The sequence below is a fragment of the Artibeus jamaicensis genome, unplaced genomic scaffold (assembly GCF_021234435.1).
Source record: "Artibeus jamaicensis isolate MK-2021 breed Jamaican fruit bat unplaced genomic scaffold, CSHL_Jam_final contig_426, whole genome shotgun sequence".
NCBI classification, from domain to species: Eukaryota; Metazoa; Chordata; class Mammalia; order Chiroptera; family Phyllostomidae; genus Artibeus; species Artibeus jamaicensis.
In genome coordinates, this window is record NW_026521826.1 from 1,579,551 (window position 1) to 1,597,136 (window position 17,586).

Sequence of the window (17,586 nt, forward strand, 5' to 3'; positions counted from 1 at the left end):
CATTGGAAATTATTTAAAAATAGAATAAAATTTTATCTTATTTTGTATGTTGATAATCTGTCAAATAGTAACTTTTGTTTTTCTATGGCATTATCAGAATTGATCAGTTAATTTTTTTTATTTTTAGTACAAGGAAAAAGGAAGAACTATTCATGTCATGTAAGTAAACAGTCAAAAAGTTAAGAAACTAATCATTTGAATTAAAAATTGCCTGTCATGATTTAAAATATATATAATGTACCCAGCATCATTAGCATGGACCTGTTTTTGTAGATTTTCTAAATCTCTTTTATTAACTTAATTATGAAATATACATATTTAGGAAAGATTTTGGCTTTGTAATGCCCATTTTTTAAGAGTTCTGACATTTAAGTTAAATTTCAGTAGTGAAGTTGGTGGTACAAAGAGCTGCCTTAATTTTTTAACCCTATTTTCTAACAAGATAAACAACAACATTATAGCTAAGATAATTTTTAGCACTATTGACTTCTTGTTGCAGCAGGTTAAAGCTTAGCTTTCTCACTCCTCTGTCCCTGCATGTTATCACGGTGTTTATGAAATCAGAATTGATGTTTACATTATTATGACTATGCACATACGTTTTACTGCTGAGTCGTGGAGATCTCTGGCTGTGCCTTCTTCTTGTACACCCTTCCTTTCTTCCTTCTTCTTCTGAAACACAACTGCAGTCTGAGCGCTTCCGCCCTTCTCCAGGACAGTCCAACCCCTCTTCCTCCTTAATGTGATCTCATGTAGCCAGATGCGAATGAGTGGCTGGTTTCTCTGCTTTCAGCCGTAACTTCTTTTGTACCTCACAGTCTAGACATTCAGCAGAGAAAGATGACTACCAGACGGAAATACTACATTTATACCACATTAACTGAATACTCAGTTCATTTTCCCAAACAAGGCTTCATTTTTGTGTATCTGGAATTTTTTGACTACATACCCTTTCCTGTTTCTAACGGCTCTTTTTTTTTTTTAAATGCTGTAACATTTGTCACAGGCTTGTCAAAAATATTTTTCATTTCCTAAACACATCTGCTACATTTTTTATTGGAAACAGTCTTTTCCCTAGCCTTTTGTCATCCCACTCTGATATAGACAGACTGGTTTTCTCTGGGCCTGCTCTGCTCCTGGTTTGTTTGTTTGTTTGTTTGTTTGTTTGTTTGTGGGGGTTTGAGGGGGGTTGGGGGTGGTTTGGGCATGTTTCTTTGAAATCTTTTGGGATCTCGTGTAACTTCTCTCTTGTGTTGGATCCCCTATGTCCTAGATCGATGGTTTTCAACCTTTTTCATCTCATGACACACATACATAAATTCCTAAACAAATTCCTGTGGCACAGCAAAAAATATATTTTTTGCCAATCTGACAAAAAAATGAATAATTTTGATTCGTTCACACTGGATGGCTATTGTTGTCGGCTGTTGTCATTTTTTTTTTTACTTGACAGTCCAAGGGAAAAGAGGTTGGTTCCCATCACTAAATTGTCAGGTATTACATGTTTTTCCCTGTCTTGTTATATTCTTTTGTTTTACTGGAATGCATTTCACTGGGAAAGGATATGTGGATAGAAAATTTTAGAGATCTAGCCTCTCTGAAATGCTTCCTATTTAATCAAACTATAGAATTCTAGGTTAAAATTAAGTATTTCAGTTCTAAAGACATTTCTACTCTTCTCATTACAGTGTTGCTCTTAAATCTGTTGACATTGTATGTCACCAATTTTAATCATTTCACCCCATCCCTTCTCTGGAAGCTTTTAGAAACCTTCTCTGTCCCTGGGATTCTGGAATTTTGTATGGTTTGGTACATACCCTTTTCATTTCATTGTGGCCATTAAGACTAAAGATCTTCCCCTGGCTGATGTGGCTCAGTTGGTTGGAGTGTCGTCCCCAAACTAAAAGGTTAAGTGTTCAATTTCGGGTCTGGGTACATACCTAGGTTGCAGGTTTCATCCCTGGGCCAGGCAGATGCAATCCTCAGCCCAGGTGAGTAAGGGAGACAACTAGTTGATATTTCTCTCTCACACTGATGCTTCGTTCTTTCCTGTCCTTTCTTCCAACCTCTCTCTGTAAAAGCAATAAAAAAACTGTATTGGGTGAGGGTTTAAAAAAAACCAAAGACTGCAGATCTTATTGAAAAAAAATTTTGTTTCTTTGATATTTTCTCTATTCCCTCCTTTTTCTAGTATTCATATTACTCAAAAGTTGGAATTCTTAGACAAGTATTCCTGCATGGATCTCTAATTTTTTCCCCTCTTATTTTCCCTTTTGTCTTTTTCTACTTCTTGGATATTTCCTTGACTTTATGCTTCAACCCTTCTTTAATTCTTTCTTTTGTCTATTTTGTTTTTAATTTTTAGTGTTCTTTTATATTCTGTCATTCTCTCTTAATAGCATTTCATTCTTTTACCAATGCATTTTTTTTGCCTTTCTGAGGTTAGGATTTATTTTTAAGTATTTATTTGTTCCTGAATTTTATAACTTCCATTAACTTTCTTTTCTTTTTTATGCAATAGTTCCCCCCCATAGGGCAACTTATTTACTAATACCATAGAGTCTAAGTTGCTCTATTAAAGTAATCACTAAACAATGTGATGTTCTTAGCATGTAGATTTTAGAAAATGTTTTCACTTTTTTATGAGTTCAGATTTTTGGGGTTTTTTAAATTATATTGTATTGATTATGCTATTACAGTTGTCTTGATATTTCCCTTTGCCCCCTTCTACCCAGCACACCCCACTCCCTCAGGCAATACCCCCACCATGGTTCATGTCCATGGTCATGTGTATAAGTTCTTTGGCTACTCCATTTCCTGTACTGTACTTTATATCCCCATGGTGATTCATGCACCGGCCTGCAGTGCCTGCAGCGTCATGGATGAGATATGAGACAAATTCACACGGATTTACCAAGTATGTGGAGGAAAAGGGACAGCACAGCTACCCCCTCAAGGAGGGAGCACCTTGGAGTGGCCTGGCCATTCTCTCAAGGGAAGAGCGCGCTGACCCTTTCCTAGACAGGCTTTTATTGGGTTTCATTTGAGCAGGAATACGGGTACAGCTCATTAATCATTGTCAGGCAGTAAGGATCAAACAGTAGATAGCATACAGAGAACTAGTAGGGCTTCTTCTGAGTCAGGGTCTATCAGCTAAAAGGCTACAAAACTTTGGGAAACAAACTCATTTTCTGCCTGAGCCTTTATCATTTAACTAAGAGCATTCTTTGCAAAGCAGCCTTAACAGGATTTTACATGTCCTTTCACAGGCCTGATCATGTGGGGTGCCCGCCCTTTTCAGGACAGGGCTGCACTGCACTCTGTCATTGTTTTAGGCTTAAGTCAGGCAGAGGAGGCAGATAGTCAAGGAATTAGGAGAAATGAGAACTCAGCCTTCTTCAAAGCTGAGGGGCTAGGGTCCATCACCCCCTTTCTCCATAGCCCCCCAAGTCCTTCCCTGGGGCTTCCACATGATCATGCCTGCCTTAGGTCCTTCCCCCCTTGGTGAATCTTACCCATCATTGGCTAACTGATCAAGCATTGGGGGACAGTTATGGATGAAGGAACAGAAGTGGCTCCTGCCAGGGAGATAAGCTTTGTCTCCTTAGTGGCTTATGGTCTGAAGATCACTCACTCAGCCGTACCCTTGGGGGGTTTACAGCTCCTGAAACCAGGCAGAGCAGCTTCCAACACTATGGTAATTCTGTAACTACTTATTTGTACTTCTTAATCTTCTCACTGCTTCACCCACTCTCCCCCACACCCTTCTCCCATCTGGCAACTATCAAAACACCCTCTGAATCCATGATTCTGTCTCTGTTCTTCTTGTTTGCTTAGTTTGTTTTTCAGATTCAATTGTTGATAGATTTGCATTTATTGCCATTTTATTGTCCATAGTTTTGATTTTCTTTTTTTTCTTAAATAAGTCCCTTAACATTTCATATAATAATGGTTTGGTGGTGATAACCCCCTTCAGTTTTTTGGTGTTTTTTTTTTTGTTTGTTTGTTTTTGTCTGGGAAGTTCTTTATCTGCCCTTCAATTCTAAGTGATATCTTTGCTGGGTAGAGTGATCTTGGATGTAGGTCCCCACTTTTCATGCCTTGGAATATCTCTTGACAATCCCTTCTAGCCTGCAAAGTTTCTTTTGAGAAATCAGCTGTCAGTCTTATGGGAGTTCCCCTCTAGGTAACTAACTTGTTTTCTCTTGCTACTTTTAAGATTCTCTCTTTATCTTTAACCTTTGGCATTTTAATTATGATGTGTCTTGGAGTGGGCCTCTCTGCATCATCTTGTGTGGGACTCTGCTTTCTGGACTTGCATGTCTATTTCCTTCATCGTATTAGGGAAGTTTTCTTTCATTATTTTTTCAAATAGATTTCCAATTTTTTACTCTTTGTCTTCTTCTGGCATCCCTTTAGTGCCAATGTCATACCTCTTGAAGTCCCAGAGGCTGCTTTTGAAAATACTATCCTCATTTTTGGGGATTCTTTTTTCTTCTTGATGTCCTGATTGGTTGTTTTCTGCTTCTTTAAGTTCCAAATCATTGATTTGATTCTTGGCTTCATCCACTCTACTGTTGTTTTCCTGTAAATTGTTCTCTATTTCAATTAGTGTATGCTTTATTTCTGACTGGACCCTTTTTATGTTGCTGCAGTTCTCACTAAGTTCCTCAAGCATCCGTATAAACAGTGTTTTGAACTTTGCATCTGATAGATTGCTTATCTCCATTTTGTTCAGCTCTTTTTCAGGAGATTTGATCTGTTCTTTCATCTGGGCCATGTTTGTTTGTCTCCTTGATTTGGCAGCCTCCCTGTGTTTGTTTCTATGTATTAGGTAGAGCTGCTTTGACTCTGTGTCTTGGTAGTGTGGCCTAATATAGTAGGTATCCTGTAGGGCCCAGTGCCACAGCTTCCCCTATCACCCAAGCTGGGTACTTCTTGTAATTGAGCCTCGGTTGCTGTTGGCAGATCAATGGGAGCGATTTACCCAGGCCAGTCAGTCAGCTGCAAGGACTGCCTGTGGCCACTAATCACAAACCTCCACTTTCCATGGTGGATTAGCTGTGCAGGGGCAGGGTGGTGGGTAGTGCTCCCACATGGTCTGTAGCTGTCCACTGAGTGCATTGGCCCTGGGGTTTCTCTGGTGGTGCAGACCAAGGTCAGCTGCCACCTGTGTTTTGTGTGGGCTGCCCTTCCTGAGCTATAAAGCAATCTGAGATGGCTACTACTTGTGCTGAGCTTGAAGATTCCCAGGTGAAGCCAAACTGAGAACTAGATTGGCTTCCACTAGTGCTGGGCCTGCAGGTCGCTGAGGGCAGATGTTGTTTGTTTGAGAGAATTTAGGAAGTTGTGAAAAGGAGTTTGGGTGGGCCCATACATTGGGTGGGGGAGCGTCTCTGGAGATCTCCAAAGGGGCAAATAGTGTTAGACAGGTTGATGGAGTCTCAGGTATGGCACCAGCTTGCTGGCTGTGTTGGGGAGGGTTTAGAGAAGAGACAATGGCCTCTGCTCACTTTAATGCCAGACACTTCAGTTCTCCCTGTTGTACCACTGGTGTCTTTCAAGCTGCTACTCCGGTGCTGGAGATCAGAGGAATTCAGTCTCAGTAAGTCCGTGTGTAGGTTCTTTAAGAGGAACTGCTTGGGATTCCAGTTTCTTCCAGTGACTCAGTCCCTGCTTGTTTTTGCAGCCAGAAGTTATGGGGACTTATGTTCCTGGCATTGGAACCCTTTACTGGGGGGCTTGGTGTGGGGCTGGGAATCCTTGCTCCTGAGATATCCCTCCCGAATTTTTATCCACAACACATGGTGAGGGACCAGCCCATTTCATGTTTACCATCCTCCTACTGGTCTGGATGGATATAGTTTCTTTAATTTCATACTTACGCTTCCAGTCAACTCAATTTCTGATGATTCTGTATGACTGGTCTATATTTTAGTTGTAATTTTGATGTGGTTTTACAAAGAGGCAAGCCATATTTTCCTACACCACCATCTTGAACAGAAGCCATATTTTTATTTTTATTTTATTTTTTATATTACATTTATTGAGATGACACCTCTAATAAGATTATGTATGTTTCAAGTATATGTTTCTATGATACATGATCAGTATATTGCATTGCGTGCCCACCACCCCAAGTCAAATCATCTTCTGTCACCATATATTTGGCTCCCTTTACCTTTTACTAACCCTCCACACCTTTTCCTCTGGTAACAACTATACTGTTGTCTGTGTCTATGATTTTAATTTTATATCCCACATACAAGTGAAATCACATGGTTGTTAGCTTTTTTTGACTGCCTTATTTTGCTTAGCATAATACTCACAGGGTCCATCCACGTTGTTGCAAATAGCAATCTTTCATCTTTTCTTATGGCTGAGTAGTATTCCATTGTATATATGTACAACATTTTCTTTATCATCCATCGAAGGAAACGTTGGTTGTTTCCATGTGCTGGCCATCATGAATAATGCTACAACAAATATAGGAGTGCATATATCTTTGCAAATAAATGTTTTCAAAATTTTGGGGTAGATACCCAGAAGAGAGATTTCTGGGTCATATGGTATTTCTATTAATTTTTTGGGAAAACACACTGTTTTCTATGCTGGCTGTACCAGATTATATTTCCCACCAGCAGTGAATAAGGGTTCCTTGCTATAACTTGTCTCATTGACAATAGCCATTCTGTTTTGATCTCTCTTACTTGGCTTCCCCCAGATGTGTGGTGGTCCCTGCCTATATTTTCATACCAAATTGAAAGAACTAGGAGTGAGCAGAACTTTCATTAACTGACCGGGCTTCACAACAAGGATTTGGGGGCTAAATTCTGAGCCTGCCTTGGGTTCTGTAAGACAAACTTGTTTGCTTACTCCTGTCTGAGACACTCTCTTTAGGCACCAAGATTGTGCTTCCCGTCCTTTGTTCTGCCTTGTCAGTAACCACTCCTTTTTTAGTCTTCAACTTTCTTTCCTTTTTTTAAAATTGTTGTTCAAGTACAGTTGTCTCCATTTTCCCACCACCACTTTCCCCCGACTCACAGACCCCTACCTACCACCCTCAGTCCTAACCCCCTTTGGCTTTTGTAGTCTTAGACTTTCAAATATTAAAAATCATGTGCTGTTTATCCTATACAGTGTAGTTTTTTTATGCCTTAATTCTAATGAGATATCTCTGAAAATGAGGGAAAAGGAAATAGATTTGTGGTCTATTTAACTGAACCATGTTTAACTGAAATTTAGAACCTATATTTAAAGTAAATTAAAGTTTAAAATTTTAATTCAATAAAATTAAAGATATTAATTCAGAGAATATTTTGGTTATATGTATAATTAGCATACTACACTTTTCTACTAAAGCCTTAATTAAGAATTCTATTCAAACATGCACTGTGACATACTGTCCCATTTATTTGCAACACACAGCATTTTCATTAATGTATAAACTGTTATAAAATTTAAAGTTAAATGAAAGTCATTAATATCCAAAACTTGTCTTAAGAAAAAGTAGATGAAAAACAGTAACTTTCAGCTTTATTTTTTAATAGCACAATAGGTGGTGGCACAATTTCTACAGGTACTTGACTTGATAGTAAGGTTTGGGTGTCACTTATTAAGTTTCTAGGTATGATTTTTTTTCCTGGTCTTTGCTGTTGAACTTAAAGCCTACTAAGTAACCCCTTCCCTTTCTTGTGAAGACTGTAAAAGTCCATCTATTCTGTCACTAGTGCCGAATGAATGGAAGAAGGTATGGTAGGATATTTTTGTCCCTGTCTATTCTAGTGACCAACTGAAATACCTATTAACAATAAATTTTCAATAGTATTTTACTCTTTGATTTTTGGGGGCATTTGCACTTTTTATCTTTTTGTTTGTCAGTGTAGTTTATTGAGGTTGTAAGCCAGCAATAGTAAGGCTTTCACCATAAAGAACAATTGAAAGACTACTCAGCCATAAGAAAAGATGAAATACTGCTATTTCCAACAACATGGATGGACCCTGTGAGACAATTGGTCTTACATTTTTAAGCAAAATGAGGAGAAAGTAGCCTTCTGGTGACCAATATATCCAGGCTTTGCGAGGAGGCTTCATTCTGTCAGGGTGCCCACCCCTGGCCTGCAGGCTGCCTGCGGCCCAGGATGGCTGTGAATGCGTCCCAACACAGTGTCATAAAGTTACTTAAAACATTATGATATTTTTTGTGATTACATGTCACAATGTATTTAATTTGTGGCCCAAGACAATTCTTTTTCCATTGTGGCACAGAGACACCAAAAAGTTGGACACTGTAGGATACTAAGTACTTGGTACTGAACATTTTGAGTAGTCGGGGGTAGGCCTGAAGTGGTGGCAAAGTGTTCCGGGGTTCTTTGGTTGGTTTCTTAGAGCCAGTAGACTCTAAGTTGTTGATTTACTGAATGAGCTTCTATAGGAATGTGAGCCATATCTAATTAAGAATATTTAATGTTTTAGAAGTAGTATTTTCAAAGAAACACCAATATGCATTCATAATAGGAAAAATTTTAAATAGAGGAAAATGGGAGCATAGGTCATCCAAAGCTTTTCAGACTAGTCTGCATCTTTGTCTGCATTTTGTAGCCCATATACAGGTTTCTGCTCATAACTGACTTTATTATGTGTGTTACACGCCATATTATACCTTCATAGTAGTGATCTTTAACCTTCCATTTAGAATAAAAGTATTTGAATGAATTTTTATATTTTATGCTATATTTGTTTTTGTTGTTGTCGTTGTTTTTGAGGTCCCAAAAGTAAACTACATGTTCACTGCATAGCTTAGGGGACATGTTAGAGTTTTAGCTATAGTTAAACATTTCTAGCTTGAAGGAACATTTATTCCTCCAAATAGTGATTCTTTTCAAAGGAATGCCATCTGAACTTTTGATTAATGAAGAATAAGTGGCTCTGAAGTAAAACTTACAGAACAGAAAAAAATGGTGTGTTATATAATATAAATGTATTTTTGATTATTGGCTACTGGCAATTTTTAAATGCTCTACATTTTAAAAGATATCAGCTAGCTCAATTTTCTTCCTGTACTAACTTTTGTGTATTTGTGGAGGATACTGATGGGAAAGTATACCAGCAAGATGAAAGCTATTATATATTAACATGAGAGAGGAAGGCTTATCTGAATTAGTTTATGAACGTTCAACAAAAATGATAAGAGTGGACAGTTAGACAGACATGAACAGAGTAGGAACAATAGGCCAACTATGGAAAGTCACCAGGGTAGAAAAGCCTGAGCACCTAGTAATAGGCGAAGCTGGAAGACCAAGTATTGTAGGGTGGCACCTCGCCTCCACAGTGACATTTCCTCTCCTAGCATATTGCTGCTCATGTGGTTTAGACCCCCTAAGCTTTCACATCACTGGCCATGTGGTTCAGACCCTCCTCTGAACTCTCCTCCCCTGGCATATTGACCCCCTGAGAGGAGGAGCAAGCGGGCCAGAGAATAGCCTCCCAGGACTCCCATGCAGGCCCCTGTACGACCACTTGGTCAGGCATTAAGCCCTCAGAACCATGACGACCTGCATCAATTAACCTCAGGAACAAAGCCTTAGTCTGTTGGCCACAGAGACAGAGTTTTGGTCAAACTAGAGATAACATCTAGGCCTCAGTTGTGTTTCAGCTTCAGGTCCAGAAAAGCAGCAAAACCAGGTGAGGTGACACCATGACTAACATCAGGACCAGCTGCAATGACTAATGACCCCTGCCCTGGTACCAATCAGTCAGTGGAAACCATGATCCTGAAGGGACACACCTGAAAAGCTGACAAACATTCTCTTGAGATCCTACCCTGAGGTATCCCCTAAAATTTCTGCCTTTAGATAAAAACCTGTACATTGAAGGACCCCCCCTTCCTCTCTTCCTCTCTATCCCTCTCTCTCTTCTGTGGCCTTCCCTGCCCTCTTCTTCGGCATGTTTCTCTTTGGAGCATGCCCACACTTTTCATCCTCTACTCCCCTCATGCACATATAGACTTGGTTTCTTTTTCCTAAGTTCCAAGGGCCCTTCTTTTACCTCTGTACCTTTTTTCCTGAGTCGACACAACCAAGATAGCTCACTTTTTCTGTGACTTTCTAAATAAACTTTCTCTTATCGAGAAACTGGTATAAGTGGCTGCTGGCAGAGATGTCCAGGAGGTAGATGTGGGGAGGGACTTCAGCTAGCTGGGCAAGGGAGGACGAGCAAGATCTTGTAGGCAGAGCAGCATGAGGCAAGGCAGGGTCCTGATGGGTATCAAGTAACTTGGAGAATAGAATTAACATTTAGAAATGAGTGGAAAGTATTCTCTGAGGTTCTCATTTGAGTAATGCACTGTTAGTCTTATTTAAACATTGAAGTGGGAATTAAATTCTCAAGAGTTGTTTGATCTGTTTTTTAGACATGAAAGGATCTTAAAACAATACTTATTCATCCTCTAGATGAGGAACCTGATGCCCACAGAGGCCTCTGGGCCCCCAGCTCGTCAGCATCGGGCAGCCCAGCACAGCACACACACCCCTCCACCGCAGGAACATTTGTTTTATTGCGCGGACTCCTGAACTGACATTTAGAGTTGGCTTTCATGTACTTCAATAAAAATGCTCTTGCTTCAATATTACATAAGGCATTATGTTTTAATGTAATAAATAGCAAAAATAGAATTCTCAGCTGCTTTTCATTTCTTAAGAAGAAAAGCTCTGAAATCTTATTTTAAATGTTTTACATTATTGTAAAGGGAATTTATCATAAGCGTTGGCCAGGTTTGATTATAGATAGCATTTTATAACCTAATCCTCAAATCTCATCTGTGGAAGTTGGGGTATTTAGTGGGTTTCCCATGGAGTTGCACCTGTTATCACACTAAAGCAGTTCAAGGAGTATAAGAAAAATCTTAATGCCTAATCGATTGGCATTTTAACCAAGAAGAAAAAAAGAAACAATTCTATAAGTCTAACTTACTGTGACATTTAAAAAAACATTTCTCTTTCCCTTCAGGTATCTCTAAATCACCTTACTGAAAAGTACAGCTCCTGCTCAACAATATTTTTAGATGACAGCACAATTTGCCAACCTAACCTTGGAATCACTGTACAATGGTGAGTGAGTGCAAGCAGGTTGCCCAGGACTCACTAACAGTCCCCATGCTAAGAGCATCCTGCCCATATGTAATTTTAGTCATTCATTGTCCTTTTTAGTGATCAGGTTAAGAAAGTGATGTTAATCATATATTGATTTCAAGGACCTAAACATGAATTTTCAATTTCCATTTTACTCTTAGAATGGATGGAAGAAGGGAAAGCCAGTTGGCAAATAAAAAATTCCCTCCAAAAGTATTTATCTTTATTTCATGCACTACTGTTTTTGAGACATTGTTCAACACAAGGAAAGGAGATGCTTTTCATCAAATGTTTCTAGAAAACATTTCTTTATGAGGATCAGGCCTAAAACAAAGTGTAGTACTTTTTTCTCTTTCAAAAATGTTTTTATTGTTCAACTACTATTGTCCCCATTTTCCCCCACTACTCTTACCCGCCCTACCTACCCCCCCCCCCCCGCCACGTTCCACATTCAGTCCTCCCCCCTCCCTGTTGTCTTTGTCCATGGGAACTTTATACATGTTCCTTCACTTGACTCTTCCCCTTCTTTATCAGTCATTCCTTCCTTCTGGTTACTCTTTATTCTTTATAAAGTTTGTTCTTTATTTCCATGTCAATTGTTCTATTTTGCTCACTTGTTTGTTTTGTTGGATTAGGTTCCACTTACAGGTGAGATCATATGGTATTTGTCCTTCACCACCTGGCTTATTTCACTTAGCATAATGCTCTCTAGTTCCATCCATGCTGTGACAAAGGGTAGGAGCTCCTTCTTTCTTTCTGCTGCATAGTATTCCATTGTCTAAAAGTACCACAGTTTTTTGATCCATTCATTTACTAATGTGCGCTACTATAGAGGTTATTCTTGGAAGAAGGAACAGCTTGTCCCTATTTAAATTTAATTGGATTTTGTCAGATTTCCCCCATGGTACATTTTTTCCCTACACTATTTCTATACTAAAATTCACTTCTTCTTCTAGAAAAAAACTGCATCAAACAAGTCTTAAGGAATAACTTTTCAAGTTAATTTCTTTATGGATAAAATTTTTTCAATGGAGGTATTAATTTAATAGATATTTTCAATTTAGTTATATATGTACATGTATAGACATATAAATATATCTCCAAGATACTCTATCAGTCCATATATAAGAAAATCACAGCAGAAAAAGTAAAAGATTGAAGATATACTTTAAAAACTCCTTAAGATGAAACTTTCAAGCTTATTTAAAAAGCAAAATAAAACCAAAATATGACGTAGGGCTTCCCCAATCCTGCTGGGGTCATCCAAGGAGCATTGCCAGTGTCTCCCTGGGCTGTGAGTGCTGATTTTTCAGAACACAGTTTGGGAAATGCTTCCTGAAAATATTAATATTCTCATTCCTAATTTTATTTTTCAGTCTTAAAAACATAATTTGCGTATAAACTTAATTTCGTTTCCGTTGTACCCGCTTTTTTGCTAATTAAATGATCAATAACTTCTACTTTAATTAAAAACAGCAAGTTCACAAGCATAATCTTTCTTCTCTCACTCATAACAATAGTTGAGAGTAGATTGTGTTTAAGCAAAAACTGAGCCCCTTCTTTCTCCTAAATTCTGAGCTTGGCACCTATCATGTAATCACTCAATGTTTTTATTCAGCCAGGACATGAAACCCATGAATAAAATCCCCCTTGATTTTGGCTGAATTCCATAGCTTCTCTTGAATTCAAAGATTCCAATATTACAGTATATAATTCAAAAGTAGTTTTAAAAAGTTACCTTGCTCATACAAATAGCTTTTATGTTTCTTATCTTCACATTCGTCTAATATTTTGAAGTAGAGTAAGCTTAATTTGCTCTCATGAAATGTTGAAAATGCTCACTCAGTACATTTACTACTGATTGGTAAAATAAAGGTTTACTGAGAAAATTAATAGAGCTAATTGACTTTTCAGAATGGTTTTGAAAAAATGTTTAATATGGGATAGTAGTGTATTTTTCTCAGTGGGCTGGGTGAGCCTTATTAGAATCACTTATACAGCTTTTTTCAACATAGATGTCTCCAACCACATGCATTCCTTTTCCTCTCCCCAACACAGCCTCCCACTCTCACAAGCTTTTGATAAGCTGAGGAAGGATGAGAGGCAGAATTACATTGAGAAAACCATCCAGGGTGATTCTGATTTCAACCCTAACTCACGTGTTCTCAAACTTTGCTGCACATCGCAGTCACTGGAGAGCTTTAAAAACACTCCCCAAGTCATACCCAACGCCCGGTAAAGCAGATCACCTGAAGGGGGAAGACAGGCAGTTGTTAAGGCCTTTTCGATCATCCCAATGCACAGCCAAGCTTGGGACCACTGCCGGGCTGGAGTGTCGGAGGCAGACAGATGCCTCTCATGATTGGTGGACCTTGAGCTCGTCACTTTTACACCTTGGCTACCGTAGAATGGGTTGTTGAATTAAATGATACCAAAAGTTCATGTGTCCTTTTCAGCTTCTGTGCTTCAAATTCTGTGATTTTAAAATAGGTTCGAAGGTGAAACTGAGGCACTATAAAAATACTTGTCTTTGTTGCTAACCATAGCATAAGCCTTTTTACAAGTGCTAACATTCTACAGACCTAGTTATCAAATTCAGGTTTGCTTTCCCTACATTATTTTGAGCATCATTTTATAATAGATACTGAGGGCAAAGAGGAGAAGCATATAACATAACCTAGACTTAACCTATAACTTAACTATATCCCTTTGTTGCATGTTACACAGCATCTGTGAATGACATAGGAATACAGTAATTTACACAGTATCAGAGGACTTACATCTGTTCATGAAAATTTTATTTAAGCTTATTGGAAATGCATGTTATTAATATCACACTGTGTACTATTGTTCTGCATTGTCAACACTACTTATTTTAGGAGCATTAGACCTATTGATTTCTGTGAGTTCTTATATTTGCTATTAAATTTCCAGTAATTATGTAAGGTGTCACTTGGTATAGAGCATTTACTTCCCTTTAGGGAAATGATAGGAAATGGGTGAGAAGATGGAAAAACTACTGTATGACTTAAATTCAAGCATGTGTCCAAATAGGCATAACTTGCATGGGACAAAAGGTTCTGTGGGTAGAAGGGCAGATGACAGGGGAAACATGTAATAACATGAAAATCAACTAAAACATGTCTTCTGTAAACATATTACCTGGCATTTTAGTTTTCCTCAGTTTGCTAAAAGATAAAGGGCTACAACAACACAAAAACTGCCTGTGTGTTACTGCCCTGAATTAGGATTTCATAGCCACTGGGCAGCTAGGAAGGTCTTCCCCCACCATAACCCCCTTTAAAGACTGGCTTCAGACCTAACAAAATCAACTGTTACAATTTTTTTTCCCTCCACAGCCTGGCTTTAGCAATCTATTACCACATAAAGAACAGGTGAGTTTTTTAAACCTATCTTGTTATTCCAGGTAATAAACCTACAAAATATACACTTTAGTGTTAGGTGATAGCTGTAGGCACTATTGGAGAAAGCTAGAGAATGCTTTCATTATGTTATTGAAGTGAATCATTTGTTTTTGTCTTAGGACTCTTAAAGCTTAAGTTACTGAGGATCCCAAAGAGTATTTGATTATGTGGGTGATATCCATGTTTACTGTATTAGAAATTAAAGCTTGAGAATTTTAAAAAAGTCCACTGTGTGTTAAAACATGGTTTGTAGAGCACTGTTGAAATTTGGAGCTAGGTAAATCTCCACTGTGGCCAATCGCCTTGCGCCTTATAGGACACTGGGCAGCATCCTGGCCTCCACTCACCAGGTGCCAGTAGCACCCTCTCCCCACCCCACATTGTGAGAAGAGAGAATGTCTCCAACCATGGCCAAATGTTTCCTGGGGGACAAAAGTCACCCCTGTTGTTGATCAAACCACAGTATTAATGAATTTGTTATGGAAAAGAATTATTTTCCACAACAAAAAGCTACGTGGAAATTGTGTCATTCCCATTTTTGCAAATCCCTTTATATCTGGTTTAATAGGAGACAGCTGATCCTCATGTCTGCCCTGTCTTCAGTCTGTTGTGATTGCTTCAGTCTTTCCATCATTTTTTGAAGAGTCAATATGAAGAAGACCCAGCCTCATATGCCTTTGTGGTTAGAAAAGGGTGTATTTCTAAAGCCTTCAGATAATTGGGGATATGATTTGATACTGTACCAAAAGTCCACAAATGCTAGTTCCTTAAATTAGTTACAGTGGAATTTTAAATCATACCTGTGAGCTGGTAGTAAGGTCTCTGTTAAATTGATACCCATTCATATATCTTGTTTGCTGAGTGGATCTTTTTACTTGTACATAGTTTTGTAGTAATATTATACATTCATCATTTGGAAACTATTGGTTCACATTTCCTTGTACAGTGTTTAAACTCACTTTGGTTGGTATCCTATCACCAACCTTATCAGGTTGGTCTTACCAGGAAAGTCTTTAAATATTGAAAAGCTTTCAAGCTCACAAAAAGAGGTGCAAGTTTTCCCCAATCTTGATTTTTAGCTTGATAGCTTGAATGGTGTGACTGGCAACAAATACGCAAGTCATTTCCCCTGAAGTGACAGCCTCGCTTTTCAGTTGTGAGAGAACGACAGTTGTACTATCAAATAAAAATGTTATTCAGTGAGAAAAAGCGGCTTGTTCTGTTCATGACTAAGTCACCAGTGACTTTCCTCAACACGACTGCATTCCAGTATGCAGAAGTGCTTAATGCCACTTTCACTTATTCAGAATATAAAACATTATGTAGAATCTAATGACATTATTAATTATTTCTGCTTTATCAAAGACATTCTTAAGTAAAGCAGGATTCTTTTTTCAACCACAAGTGGGGGTAAAGGGTAGAACCACTGCTAGTACAGTGTGATACCACTGCCTTGACTCTGTGTGCAGAACTGGTTTCACTGACCTTTGCTTTCATACAATCATTGCATATGTCGGTGTAAAAGAGGCGATGCTTCGATATTTTTATAAAAACACTTTTGGCCTCATGGACCTCCTGGAAGGGTCTAGGGGAACCAGAGGCCTGTAAAACACACTTGGAGAACCACCGTTTAAATGAGTACAGGGTGTTAATGTGGTAAACCTAAATTAAAAAGACTGGTCACATTTAAAATAAAAAAGCAAGTTTTAACTCAAACCATTTAAAAGAAACAAGAAAAAGTACATAATAAGAATATAATACAGGGCCCTGACTGGTGTGGCTCAGTGGCTTGGGCATCATCCTGCAAGGCACATGCCTGGGTTGCTGGCTAGGTCCCCAGGCGGGGGCGTGCAAGAGGAAACCAATCATTGTTTCTCTTGTACATAGATGTTTCTCTCTCTGTCCCCCTCCCTTCTACTCTCTCTAAAAAAAATAAATAAAATCTTTAAAAACAATAATATAATATAGAAAACTAATAAGAGAGAAAAGTAGGGAAAAACATGAATCTCCTGTTCATGTCAATTATTGCCCATCACTACAGCTTTGTAAAATGTTCTCGTGTGTTCCAATGCGAGGTGCGAGGAGTAGAAATATATTTGGTTTACTAATTGTCTGTTAGGGATGGTCAATGCTTATCAAGGCAACCCTGGCTGCTCACTGTAGAAAAGATTTCACAGAATTTGGTGTGCTGAGTACAAAGAGGCCAGAAAACATGCAGTCCAAGAGAATTTGTAGAAGGGCTTTGTTAAAGGTAATGCTCTCCCTCCACCCCTCTCTCCACTCCTAGCAAATGTGTTCCTAAAATATTAACAATTACTGGGTTCATTTTTTTAATGCATGTTCTTATTTTATAGAGATGCAGATAGATCCAAGGATATTTTTGATGAAAGATTACATCCATTCACAGTAAGTGTCAGTTGTACTGATGAATTTTGCTCTCATACAATTGTGTTTATAGTTCATTGCTGATTTGCTTTGAAATTAATTACTAGAAGAAAATGACTCCCTCCAGCCAGAAGTCAAAATGATCTTCCTCTAAGTTTTCTGCCCCACCCTATGTTGTATCTAGTTATTTTACAAAAGGAGTGTTGTGTAAGAAATGTTAGTAAAAACTGAGTTGCAGCTTTATATAATTAGTGAGTGAAGGTGAGTAAACATGTCCCCAAAACAAAATGTATCTTTTAAAAATTTTTATTGATGAGAGAGAGAGAAAGAAAGAGAGACAGATATCAATTTGTTGTTCCACTTGTAACTTAGTCATTCATTGGGTGTTTCCTGTATGTGCCCTGACTGGGGATCAAACCCACAAACTTGGAATATAGAGATGATGCTATAACCAACTGAGCTACCCGGCCAGGGCAAAGTGTATCTTTTTATAAGATAATTTTCAGTAGCATCAGACAATATAAATATTTGTAAATAAACCTAATAGATATGTCACAATCTCCATGAAGAAAATTAAACAGCTGTTTACACTTTGAAGCAATTAGAGTGAGAAAAATTTTCAAATTCACTTCTTGAGGTGCTCTGTC

At 38.3% G+C, this 17,586-nt stretch overlaps 1 protein-coding gene across 1 annotated transcript in view; it reads left to right on the plus strand.

Annotated features, from left to right (window-relative positions):
- LOC119046316 (cyclin-Y-like protein 1) overlaps positions 1 to 17,586 on the plus strand; it is a 43,684-nt gene that overhangs the window by 11,800 nt on the left and 14,298 nt on the right. Inside the window, exons 3-6 of the mRNA XM_037141296.2 lie at positions 128 to 159; positions 11,008 to 11,108; positions 14,489 to 14,524; positions 16,909 to 16,960. Of these exons, the coding sequence (XP_036997191.2) occupies positions 128 to 159; positions 11,008 to 11,108; positions 14,489 to 14,524; positions 16,909 to 16,960 (221 nt within the window). The remainder of the gene's footprint in view (positions 1 to 127; positions 160 to 11,007; positions 11,109 to 14,488; positions 14,525 to 16,908; positions 16,961 to 17,586) is intronic.